We start from the raw sequence: 13,316 nt of genomic DNA on the forward strand, positions 1-13,316 counted from the left end.
AATTTTCTGTATCGCAAATACAAATGTATTAACGTCGGGAACGTCTAAGTTTGTCAAATTGCAACAATTTAGATGTTATTGTCATAATCTGTACTACCTTTATGGGTATAAATTTGTCATATTACGAAATTTACATGCTATAATGTCAAATTTATCTCGACAAACAGACAAATTTATATTCATGACCAGCCTTAACGCGTCATATTTGTCGGCAAATTTACACACTTTCTTCTCGCACGATTAGGACGCTTTCGTCATTTTGGTCTTCATTCGAACGTCTGTATTTTGAAAAACTCCAAATGAAATATTGAGAGCCACTGCCCCGAAAAGGAAAGCTAGCAGTTAGCGTATTTAGCATCCGGTCGCCGAAGCGACGGTATTTACAAAGTCACAAACGGTAAAGAACTGCGGCGTAGGGGGCGGGGCAAGGGACGGCCTACCCGTAAGGCTACGCCGCGCTCGCTAACGGTCCGTGCGGCGGGTTCCTCGGGGAGGCGCCAAAGAGCGCGGCTCTCCTGGGCGCCGTCGCTAGCGCTCGTCCCGCGACACGCAAAAAGACAGTCGTGTGCGTGTGTGCGCGTGGGTGCGCGGGCGAGGCGGAGGCGGGGCGGGGCGGGGCGGGGCCGGCCGGGCGGCGGCGCTGCGGGCTCACAGGCCCGACACCATGACCCGGTAGGAGGGCGGCATGTGTCTGTGTCGCGGGCTGGAGCCGGGGCTGTCGGCCGGGCTGGCGCAGCTGGCGTCCACGCCCCCTATGGACGGGAGGTAGGCGTGGTGCAGGATGGGCAGCTGCAGGGACAGCCGGCGCTGGATGCTGAGCCGCGCAAACACACACAAACGCAAGGGCGCGCTTTATTCCCCGACCGTAAATCGCCTTTTTAAAGATTTCGCGCCCGACTTTAAATCGGAACTTCGGAATTTTTGAAAAATGCAATGCCCGGTGTTAAATCGGCCCAGCCCGTTTTCGACAGCGATATTCAGTATGTTGACAAAAATCGGCCGATTGAAAGATTTTCTTGCGCAGTGATGAATCGGCAATAATAAGTCAGCACCGGCCCTTTTGAAAAATTTCACGTCCGCCGTTGAATCGTCCTGGGCCGATTATCGACAGCGATAGTCAAAAATCGGCGTGGGCCTTTTGAAGAATGTTATCAAAAATATCGTCGGCTCGACGTGCGGAAAAAGCGGTCGCGGTCTTTCCCCAGATTTGCGCCGGCTCTTTCTTCAAAGATTGATGGCGCTCGGGAATAGCCGCTCTATTTGCGGAGCCGTCTTACGTAACCCTCTCGCCGACGTTCCGCCCGTCAAACGCGCGCCGGCGTGTGGGCGGAGCCTTTGTAAATGATGCATGAGCGCCACGCCGCGTCCTCATCAATTATGAGGGGGAAGAAGCCGACGCCACGCGAGGCGGCGTGGGCGAGGAACGCCGCCGCCGGCGGGGCTTTATGTTGCCGCGGCAACCGAAAAAAAATGAAAGGGCGCTTCCTGTAAGCGGGTGCGGGCGCGCTTACTGTTCGGGGGAGTTGATGTCCTCCAGGGGGCCTCGGGTTATTCTGGAAGGGTCCATGGAACCCCACTGGCCCTGGGGTTTCTGCTCCAGGTGGTTCTTCAGCAGGCTCCGCTCGGCGTCTGCCCCAAAACACGAGACGGACACGGCTTGAGGATCGGCGGCGGCTGCTACAGTACGTACGCCGGAGCTCATTGAAAAAAGGTTTTTTTGAAGCAAAATGAACACAATCAAAATCACAAGATTTTGCACTGCATTATACACTTTGACAATTATTTTCTAGTGTTTTTTTTGTTTCTTTTTAATTCCTCATGTCCTTCTCCGGTGTCCCGATGGCCCGTCAACAAAGTTTGCATGCGTTTGTAACGGAGCCGTTTTGTTTTGTCCTGTGGTCCTCGTCAGGTTTTTTCTTCCCGCCGTCCCAGATTTCCCCCGCGCAGGCCGACCTGGATCAGCGATCAGAGCGCTCCGAGCTCCCGTTGGACATGAGAGCCCCGCCAAAAAAAAATGCGAACCTTGCAATCGTGCATTCAAAGCGCGGCTAAAAATACACACGCCATGAACTCATTCAATCCCAAAGACCTCATTTGAAGTTTTTTTTTGGAACTAAGAAGCCTTAAGGTATTGATGAATTCATTTCTAAAGTCATAAATATCTTTCAGGTACTTAAGCACTAATTCCAAAAGACAAAGTTAAATAAACATGCGGGACTGAACGGCCGGGCTCTTAAAAACGTCTAACTCCGTCTTTGGGAGCCAACGAGCGCCTTACCTTTGCAGTCGGCGAAGTTGCGTATGCTGAGGATGTTGTTGGCGTCCGGGTAGTGGTTCTGTTTGATGTAAGGCGTCTTCTCCGGGGTGTCCTGCAGCTGCATGGTCACCTCCTCCAGCTCCTTGTCCAACTTTGGGACGCGCGCAGAATCAAAAAGGCATTCTTTTTCAACTTTAGTACCTAACTGGTATTTACCGCTACAATCTAAAGTGATGGATTACTTTCGATAAAGAAAGCGCCACCTGCGATTGGGTGCGAATTCTTGAAAAAAAAAAAAGGTAAAAATCCGTCTTTGGGATCGAACGGGTTAAGGACAGGTTTTTCGGCTCGCACCTCGGTGATGCGCATGCGCAGGCGGTGGTTGTCGGTCTGAAGGCCGTCCAGTCGGGACGTGTTGGCCTGGTTGACGCTGGTGACGGAGGTGGAGGTCTTGGAGTCCTCCTTCTTCTGGTTCTGCGTGAACTTGAGCCTGCGGTTCTGCGTGGCGGCGTCCGGGTTGGTCCTCATGGTGATGAGCTGGGGGACGGGCGGCGGGGCTTTAGCGGGGCTCGGCGCCTCGGCTCGGGCGGGGCTCGGCGCCTCGGCTCGGGCGGGGCTCGGCGCCTCGGCTCGGGCGGGGCTCACCTTGGGAACGAAGACCAGGCAGAGCGTGATGGTGCTGCAGAAGATGATGACCAGCGCCACGATGCAGAACTGCACGTTGGGCTGGTCCCGGGTCAGGAAGGAGACGGCGGCGCCGATGATGCACATGATGCCCACGTTGTAGACGCTCATGCCGATGTACTTGCTGTCGTTGAGGGCCGGGATGCTGACGTTCCTGGTCTCCCAGGCCAGGAAGCAGCCGAACAACTGCGGGGGCGGCGAGAGGGAGGCCGTGAGCGAGAGGTGTCGCCCGCCGCCGGCGCCGGCCGCCGCGCGTTCCCGCACCATCAGCAGGCCCTTGTAGGCATAGACGATGCCCAGCCAGATGGTCATGTGGGTGCTCTCGCAGTGCTCCAAGAAGGGCCGGATGGCGATGTCTCTGTCGTGAGGGTCCGCCTGTTCCCAAAAACGCGCGCGCGCGCCGGGCGGGAGACGTTGACAACAGCCGCCAAAAAAAACAGGATCGGATTATATCGGTCGACGTCCTCCGTCTCCCGCGTACAAGCGGTCCATTCCGGACTCCGCTTCTGCATTTTCCATTTTCCCGTACTGAATATTGTTTGAAAAGGACCGCATGATCGAGTCTCGACAAAAACAGTATCGGCAAATAGAGCTCTACGTGCCGAAGCTCCTATAGTAGCGCTCATAAACAAGGAGTCCGTTCCAGAACGTACATGAATTTCCTGATTATAAATTTTGATTTGTAAAATCTTTATGGTATTTTTTGTAAAACTGCAGGAGTGTGGCGTTCCTCAGGGAAGCGTTTGCAGTACATGTTTGTTTTTAGTGGCTGATAATATCAGCCCGATACCTGGCCTTATTTCAAGGTGTGGGCACTCAAGACGGCTGCTCTGTTGGGGCAATTTTACAGTTATGAAGTCGAAATTACGCATGAAAAGAATTGAAAAGCAAAATTTCATGAAATTTTCAGGGAAATATCACATTGAAATATGGGTCTTTCTTCAAAGTATGCTATGTTTTTTGTGTTTGTTTTTCTGAGGGCGGTGATTTTGTGTATCAGGAGTATTAGGGGTATCGGTATGAAAAAGTGATATCAAGTAACTTTTTTCAATTATTTACGTTCACAGCTGCACAGCACTTCATAATTATGCACCTTCATGTTTTTAATCGCTTTTAATCCTGACAATATGGGCGAGTTTGTGTATCAAGCGTATTCGTGGTATCGGTAAGAACAAAATGGTATCGAACACATTCTTTCAATTATTTACGCTCACAGCTTCACACCTGAACAGCACGGCCATTAATATGCGCCTTGATGTTTTTAATCACTTTTAACACCGACAATATTGGCGATTATGTGTATGAAGAGTAATAGCGGTATCGGTATGAAAAAGTAGTGCAGTAGGAACTTTTTTCAATTATTTACACTCACAGTTTCACACCTGAACAACACATCCATTATGCTGCGCCTTCATGCTTTTACCGCTCTTAATCCCCACAATATTGGCGCAATTGTTTGTTGACGATGTGCGAAAAAAAACAAAACAAAAAAAAACAGGATAAGCGCAAATGAGTTATAACGCTCATTAGGCTGGCATGCGTATCGCGGCGCGGCAGGCGAGAGATGTCTGGGGAGTTGCCAGGCAACCGACGGGGAGGGGGGGGGATGGGGGGGGATGGGGGGGGGGCGCATCCACTGTCATTTCTCACGGCATTAGGCCCGTGACGGGAGGGCCGCGAGAAGAGTTTAGATGAGCCCGGCGGGGAGTGACGGGACAAATGGAGGGTGGCATGGAGATGGATGACGGGATAAGGCGTCCAGGCGGCCCGCCCCGCAAACCTCCCCCAAGGCTTTCATGCTTACAGATTAACAATGCGCCCTATACATATTTGAATTGCTTAAAAAAAAAAAAAAAGATCATTTTTCCCAGTTACTTTGGTAGTTTTTCGGAACAGACCTCCCCAAGGCATCTATGCGTATTTTTTTTTCATTTTTTTTTTCCATTATTACTTTTCTCAGTTACTTTGGTGCTTTATCAGAACAGACATTTCTTTACAAAAAAAAAAAAAAATTCCATTCGGATCGAGATGCCGTAAAGTTTTCAAATGAAGAGCAAATGAAATGGAACATGAATTACGCATCTTACTAAATTGTCCTTTTCCATTATTATTTTCCTCTGTTATTTTGTTATACTGTTATTTTTGGAAAGGACCTCCCCCAAGTCTTCGGCACTTAAAAAAATACAGTGGAACACATTTTTCCCCCTGTACTTATAAACATTTCGATAAATTTATATATTTTTTTTCAATTTGGATCTCGATGGACGATCCTGCAGACCAGCAATTTGAATGAAAAAAAAAAGAATCTGAATGCCTTGACAGGAGCAGTATGGTTTTCAAATTAAGAGCAAATGAATTGGAACATGAATTAGTGTTCAATTGTGTTTTAGTGACTCCTTTGTCATTGTCATCGATGACGCGTTTTTCCGGCCGTTTGCTTGTCTTCTAGATTTGCCGATTGAATTTTAAAACGTAATTAGCTGGGGTCCTTTTCCCAAAATGGAGTGAAGAGGGGGCGTGCCGACTTTTTCTGTGTCGGCCGCTCGCAATTGAGCGTGGCTCAAGTGTGACTATATGACAAGGTCCATGTGAAGGAGTCCCCGCCGGAGCGGCCGTGGCCCCCCCGGGCCCCGGCTGACCTACATGCATGCCACCACCGCCTCCACACAAACACACGCGCGCGGTGGGTTTTCCTATCGTAGCGGGGACATCCTGCGTATTTTCGAGCATGACCAAAATCCAATTCTCAGTTGTACTGAAAAAACAAGTCTTGAAAATAAGTATGCCAATTTCGCAATACACCGAATCTCAAAATCCATCAACGAAAAATAGTTATGGATTAATTCATCGTTCGACTAGGTTACGCCTGTTAATCGATCCGTCAAAGTCAATATTAGGAAACTAGTTTGGCCTGTGATATGTCAGAAAAAAAACATAGCCGCGCTTGAGAATGAATGCAAAAATGGGGCGTAGCAAATAAATGAGGGCATTTTAACCAAAGGTTTTTCCCACTCGTCTGACGGCGACATTTTGTCTTCATGAGACTTCCATCCGTCTTGCTAACCATGATGAAAGTATCTTGGTGGCATCACCGAGAGCATTTTCATATCAGGGCGCCTTTCTTTCCCTTGCCTTGCAACTAATCCCATTTGACCACTAATCCCTCTAATAGAAGCGCGCCCCGACCACCTTTGACGCGGCCGCCGAATTTGCAAAAAGCGCCGTCGTCTCCGTCTAAGTGGGACAACTGGGACAAAAGGAGGCTGACGCAAAACGTGCGCGGGCTTGGAAAACGTGAGGGGGTACACCAGATTTATTTATTTATTTTTTGCGGGTATCAGCAGATCTGATTCGACGCTTTTTAAAGCCGTGACCGTTTTCTTTTCAAATTGAGAGCGGATGGGTTGGAAAATGAAGCCATTTATTACTCAGTTTCCAAAACGTCGTGATTTTGTTAACCTTCTTGCGGCTGCACACCGTCATTAGCGAGAGGACATTTTTCGGCAGACGAGCCCGAAATCAAACGGCGGCAGCCGTTTCAAAGGAGTCGAACGGCGGCCTTGACGCAAGACACGCACGCAGGGGCGCCAAAGCCAGTAGAATCCTAAAAACTGCGAGCGCGCGGGCGAACGCACGCGCAAGCGGCGTCGCTCCCCGGGCTCCAGCATGGAAGTGCCTTAACTGATTTATTAAGCGCTAAACGCGTCATTAGCCTAAGCGGCTAACCCTGAACGGCGGGCTCATTTGAATATGCAAATGGGCAGGCGGCTCGCTCAGGCTTTCTGTTATCTGTTTTTTCTTTCGCCGTTTTTACGGCCGGCGTCGGTTAAAGCGCTATTCGGCGGCGGCGCTTTCCATCTGCGCGTTGCGCGTTAACCGCCCGAGGCGAGAAAGTTGCCGCCGTTTGTTTGGTTAGTGTAGCGTCGCCGGGCGGGCCGAGTCGGATTTGTGGCGAGGCGTTAAATGCCAGCGAAGTGGGAATACTGCTAATGGGTTGCGGCGTACGGGCGCGGGCGGGGGACCCCCTCTTTTTTCATTCCACCGGGACTCTCACCTGATACTAGCAGGTGTGCCGCCATCTTCTCCGCAATTAGGATTGTGATTATCCAATCGGCATCATCGATATTATCGCTTCCGCGCGGTTTCGAGTCGGGTATCGGAGGTTACGAGTAGGGGTCGGGATTAGGAGTCGATTTTGTTTTTTTTGCTTTGGATTTTTGGATAAGGAATCTGCTTAGTCAAATGGTTCCGTTTAGGCGGTGTTAGGTTCAGGGTTTGAGACTAGAGGTTAGGTTCAGGATTAGGTTTGAAACAAGGGGTAAAGTTTGGAGTTTAGTATTGGGGTTAGATTTAGGGTCAGGTTCCTAATTAGGGATTTAAAGGATAATCTCGGGGAAGAGATTTAACTTGAACGATTTGGGTATTTGGAGTCGGGATTAGATTTGCGGTTTACGATTAGTGTTAGGGGTAAAGACTAAGTTTGAGGATTTGGAGGTAGTTTTAGGATCAGAGTGTGCGAGTAACCAATGAGGGTCTGGCTTTTTGTTTTTTCCTCTTTTACATTCTGGCCAACGACTTTGGGTTTGTCCAATAAGCAGCCAGATGTTTTGGGCTGGGTAATTTGGACTCAGGACGCGCCGCGATACAAACGCACGATTAGCGAGGCCATTTTGCCCCCGGGCCTCTCTAACAAACGATGCTGGGAAAGTGACTTTATAGGCGGGAAGCGTCCCGTATTGACAGCGGGGCCGTTACGGTCACCCGTAAAAGCGTCCCGGGGAAAGCGGCGGCGATGATTCGGCGTGTAAACGTTAATCGAGCGGCCCGCTTGCATCCAGTCATCCACCGTCATTACATTTTTCACGTTAGGGCCGCAATCCGACCGGAGTTGGTCCAATCCGGCGGGCGTCGTATTTTGCGGCGGCCTGTCGGAGGGGCGCTAATTGAGTCCTGCGAGGCGGCCGCCGCTCGCCTGGAGCGCGGCGCGGCGCCTGCTTAATTGGCCGCGTTGTCCGCCGGCTGCGCTAGCGCGTTAGCGCCCCGGCCTCTTGTGGAGAACTTTGAGGGGGAAGCGGACCAGGTGTCGGAGTGAACTCCCAAAAGCCCAATTGGACAAGAAATGCGGATAATTGATGCAGCGCACAGCCAGTTGTTTTGGAGCATTTTGACATTTTTTTTTTTTTACGCTCAATCATATTTACATCCCGTCTACTAAACCAAAGTGAAAAGTTTGATACGGCGCTTCCGCATTCACGGTGGAGATTACGTTCCAAAAAAAGTGTTTATCGTACATTTTTCATGTTTCTTTTCATTTCTCGCTCTTTGACCAACTCTCCTGTATAAAACACAGGCGTAGGCACAAAAAGTGCAGCCGAGCAAGTCGGGTCGGGGCGGGGCGGGGCGGGGCAAGACGGGACAATGGCGGCGCGGCCGGGCCGAGGGTTATGCGATAGGAGCATCGCCGGCCGCCCCGGGGAGCTGACACAGGCGCCGGCGCGCCGCCGCTTCAATATGACAGCCTCGCCAACACCTCCGTGCCTGAGTCACGCGGCGTCCCCGGGCCATCTCGGCACCTAGCTAACGCTCCCAAGCGGCAAAGGCGACACCGGGCTACCACGCTCGCTCGCTCGCTCGGGCCCGGACTCGGGCGCCGGGCGGCCCCTTCAAATCGGGCCCGCCTGCCATTTTCCAGACTCGCCGTGACAAAATGGGCGTGAAAGGGGAGCGGCTTTACTTTCAAGGCACCCGTGTGGCGCCACTATTACGAGGTAAAAATCGCAAATGAAAAAAGTCGAAAGAAAACGCCATACCGGAATACTCAGATCTTGGTCTAAAATGATGTCATTGTTATTTTTGGATACACTTTGAATATCATAATTACAAGCGGTATTGGCACTTGGTTTCGGTATCCGTAAGTACTCCAGAGTAAGCGTATCGGTCTGAAAATAAAGAGGTATCAAAGGTATCCCTCCACAAAATAATTGACAGATTGCTCAATAATTAAAATAAGTTTGCCGCATAATAAATATTTCTATATCTACATAGACGTATCATATATATGTATACACATCTATCTATCTATCTATCTATCTATCTATCTATCTATCTATCTATCTATCTATCTATTTAGATCGAGTATTAACAGGCTGTTAGATCTATCTATCTATCCATCTGTCCATCCAGCCATCCATCCATCTACAGTATCTATCTATCTATCGAGTCGCCCCTGTCAGCATCTTTCTTTCTTTCTTTCTTTCTTTTCCCCCCTTTACGGGCGCAATGAAGAAGAGGCGATACATCTCCCGGGGTCGATCGATCCCTCCCAAGCAATCAGCCTCACGCGGCCATGTGAATCTCATCGCGAGGACGCGCCGGCGCATTTAATCCCGACGTGAATCGATAGCTTTGGCGCGGCTAGCCTTACCTGTATTTACTGTACGTATCCCACATGATCTTAGCCGTGCATAAAAACAGTAAATAGCCTCAATCAAAGGTGGGGACGTACACACAAAAGCGCGTTCCTGATTTATGCTCGCAGTTTAGCATAGCTATATACGTATAATAAATACAAGTGTAAGCACTTTGCTCCATCCTGACACCTCACCGCAGTAGCGCTGCACCCAGGTTATATATAGTCCAGCAGAACAAGCCTCCTGTCGCACATATATATGCACCACACGTCCATCCCAGAGGAGAAAGTGCAGGACATCAGGTCCCGAACGATGGAGAAGAAAATAAAGATTTCCATGTGGACTGTTGCACAACTTCCTGCAGGATAACACCCCGTTTAAACGGCAGTCTTTATCGCCATAGCATCGCATATCACTTACAAACATAATGGCTTATATTATTGTATGTTACTAAGTGTCTCCGGGGGGAAAAAAATAATTATCTAAATAATTATTATTATTATTATCTAATAATTATCTAAAGTAAATAAAATGACTAAATTCATTAAAAGGTAAAAAAAACGTCTTTGGGATTGAATGAGTTCATTATTACCCAGCGTCACGCCGCCGTGGCGCCCGTCGGGCTCGGCACAACCTGTTTTTGCTTTCATTGCTGCGATTGCATCGGCGCACAAACAGCGAGAACAGAAGCGGCCATTTAAAAAAAAAAATGTCTGGCGCAACGGCGGCAGAGGCCCTGGACAGATGGCCGTCGGCGATGTCGTTGCCGCGCTTGCGAGAGCGAGGCAAGATTGACACGCGGCGGACTCGCCGCTCCGGTAAACATACGAGTGCTGTAATGCGATGGAGATTGAACACGTTTGGATTGCAACCTGCTGCTGCAATCGGAGCAAAACTGAAGAATTGCCCTCGATTGTACACAAGAAAATTTGGTGGCAACAAATAAAGAGTGCAGCAACACATGTAGATAGGCAATAGAACAATACTCACAGGCAGATGTTCTTTATCTTCTGCGATAAATGATTACAATGGCAGCTGAGTCCATCAAAACAGTAGGAAGAAACTGATCAAAATCCAGATTAAGGTTCGAGATTTAAGACCACACCAACCAAGATCAAAACATTTTGGAAGTCCAGACCCAGACAAGACCAAGGCATCATGGAGACTAGAGAGCATGATGATCAGGAAAAGACCAAGTCTTTTGGAGGTCAAGACCCAGAAAAAAAACATTGACTTTCAGAAGTCTCCACTGTGAGAAGACCAAGACCTTGAGAAGACGAGACTGAAACATGACCAAAACTTTTGGAAATGGAGACAGAAACAGAACCGACTCTTAAAGATCGAGACTGAGAGATTATGGAGATATGGAGGTTGGAGGTTGATACCAAGAAAAGACTTTTGGAAGCGGAGATTAAAACGAAACCAAGACTTTCGGCGGTCGAGACCGAGGCTTTCGGAGACTGAGACAAGACCAACACTTCTGAAAGCCAAAACCGAAACGAAACCAAGACCTTTTGCGGTCGAGACTGAGACAAGACCTTTGGAGTTCTTGACGATCAGAAGACCAAGACTTTTGAAAGCCGAGACCGAAACAAGACCGAGACTTTGGGTCAATATTTGGCATATTGACGAATATCGGTCTTTTTCAAATTCTTAAAATTCCTAATGGACAGTGGTTGATGATGATGAAACTGTATTAACTTTGGGGTATTTTTTAATTTTATTTTTTAATGAAGTTGAGAAGAGATTCCGCTGATCTTGGGATGCGTGAAAACCGATAACAAGTATTGGTGTCGAACCGATACCCGGGCTTATTTCAAGGTCGATGAATCAATGAATTTTGAGAAGTCTGACATTGCTATTTTGTACGGTATCCGGTAAAGGAAGATGGCAGGCAGGCAGGCAGGCAGGCGCGTTTTTTTTTTTTTTTTGCGAGCAGAGTCTGGCGGGTGCCCTGAAATGGGCCCGTAATGAGGCTGGTTCCGCCCGCCTTTGATGTCGTTCCTAAAAGGCTCCTTTGTGGCACGGGAGGCAAGGTCGCCGAGATCCTTGTCAACTTATAGTGCTGATACGCCACATTGTGAAAATGATGAAGCTCCGTTTGGAGAAGCATTTAGGCTTCAGAGCCGCTCGAGATCTAAACTCTTGCTAGCTACTCAGCAATCTCTTTGCGCCCTGAAGGAGACAACGAGACGAGGATTCAACCCGTCAGGGGCTCTTTTCATTAGCGTACACCAGTGCTTCGCAATTATTTGAGAAAGGAAAAAACATTTCGCCACCCCTAGGACCATTCGGTTTTAATAAGAACTCTATGACGGTATCATTTGCAGAAGAAATCAAACGATAAATTCGCTTGGATTTGAGATTTGTTTAATTGGGCAGCAGAAAGGACGCTGTTGTTTTTGTCTCGATTTCCAAAAGTCGTGGTCTTGTTTCTGTGTCGCCCTCCAAAGGGCTTGGTCTTGTCTTGATCACTATGCTCTCTAGAGTCCACGATGTCTTGGTCTTGTCACGGTCCTGACTTCTAAAAGTCTTGGTGATCTCGCGATCTACGCGTTCTCTGAAAGTTTTGGTTTATCTGGGTCTCGACCTCCAAAAGTCTTGTCTTGGTCTCGAATCCCAACTTCTTACAGTCTTGGCCACATCGGTCTCCAGCCTCGACCGACAAGAGTCTTGGTCCTGTCTCGGTCTCTAGCCCCAACCGCCAAAAGTCTTGGGATTGTTCTGTCTCGACTTCCAAAACCCTTGGTCTTTTCTTGATCTCGATGCGCTCTAGTTTCCATAATCTTAGTCTTGTCTGGGTCTGGACTTCCAAAAGCCTTAGTCGAGTCCTGATTTCACTACTCTCCCGTCTCCATAACGTTTCGGTCTGGGTCGGCGAGGTCTCGACTACAACACTTGTATCTCGAACCCTAAACCTTGATTTTGAAGCAAATTTTTGCGTCCCAATCTCTAACAATTTTCCTGAGCCCACTAACCCCAGAAACCCGCCTGACACCAAAGTAATATCGCTTTACCGATTAAAGTCATCCAAACTAGACGGATCAACGGAAGCAGGAAGCTCCCAGGGCGCGCTCAAACGGCGCCTGGGCTCTCCTGGAGGCCCTTTTCGACTTTGACGAGCCGAGCCGGGAAATGACAGGAAGCCAATTCACACTTTGGCGGGAGAAAGGGGAGGAGGAGGAGGAAGGTGCTTTAAACAGAGGTGACATTGACACAAACAGCCAGCCGCTCAGACGGAAGGTGACACAACCTTCACAACATCGCAGACGCGCATAGAGGATGGCGGCTATAAATACGAGCCGGTCCACCGAAGGAAACCTTGGACTCGACGGTGGAAATTAAAATGAGTGAAGTGACAAGTCTGACGGCATCTGGTAGCCGGTGACGCCAGCAATTATTCCGAGCAGGTGGAACGCAAGCGTGCAACAGTCATTGGTGTCAGCTAAGTGGACCGGACACCTACTGTAACTGCATTCGAAATTTTATTGGCGTCATACAATAAACCACATCACTCTCAACCGGAGCCAGGAAGTCAACAATAAAATTCAACTAAAGCTGCAGATCAGGGAATAGCAAATATTTTGGAAGTGTTGTCGTCGAGGCCGCGCCAACCACGACCAAGACATCATTGAGGTTGAGACAAAAGACTGAGTTTTGGAGGTCTGGACTCGAGATACGACCAGTACTTTTGGAGGTTGGGACCAAGACTTTTTTTTAGGTTGAGACACGAGACAAAACTATGATTTTTGGAGCTTGAAACCCAGCCGAAACCAAAAAGTTTGGAGGTTGAGACTCGAGAGAAGCCCAAAACCTTTGGAGCTTGAGACCGAGACAAGATCAAGACTTTTGGAAGTCAAGTAGTAGTAGTAGCAGTAGTAGAACTAGTCGTGGTGGAGCTTACACTTTACAGTAACATGGTCTTGACCGGTCTTTGTCAAAAATGCTGAGATTGATACAATATG

General features: G+C 48.8%; 1 protein-coding gene across 1 annotated transcript in view; it reads right to left on the bottom strand.

The window, feature by feature from the left end:
- Positions 1-489: 489 nt before the first annotated feature.
- The window catches only part of gabbr2 (gamma-aminobutyric acid (GABA) B receptor, 2), a 71,139-nt gene continuing 58,312 nt past the window's right edge, over positions 490-13,316 (bottom strand). Inside the window, exons 14-19 of the mRNA XM_088404689.1 lie at positions 3,206-3,316; positions 2,903-3,127; positions 2,612-2,794; positions 2,279-2,408; positions 1,512-1,629; positions 490-814 (exon numbers count right to left, since the gene is read on the bottom strand). Coding sequence (XP_088260815.1) covers positions 649-814; positions 1,512-1,629; positions 2,279-2,408; positions 2,612-2,794; positions 2,903-3,127; positions 3,206-3,316 — 933 coding nt within the window. The 3' untranslated portion in view covers positions 490-648. The remainder of the gene's footprint in view (positions 815-1,511; positions 1,630-2,278; positions 2,409-2,611; positions 2,795-2,902; positions 3,128-3,205; positions 3,317-13,316) is intronic.

This window comes from Hippichthys cyanospilos, chromosome 21 (genome assembly GCF_059441005.1).
Source record: "Hippichthys cyanospilos isolate Australia breed blue-spotted pipefish chromosome 21, RoL_Hcya_1.0, whole genome shotgun sequence".
Classification (NCBI taxonomy): domain Eukaryota; kingdom Metazoa; phylum Chordata; class Actinopteri; order Syngnathiformes; family Syngnathidae; genus Hippichthys; species Hippichthys cyanospilos.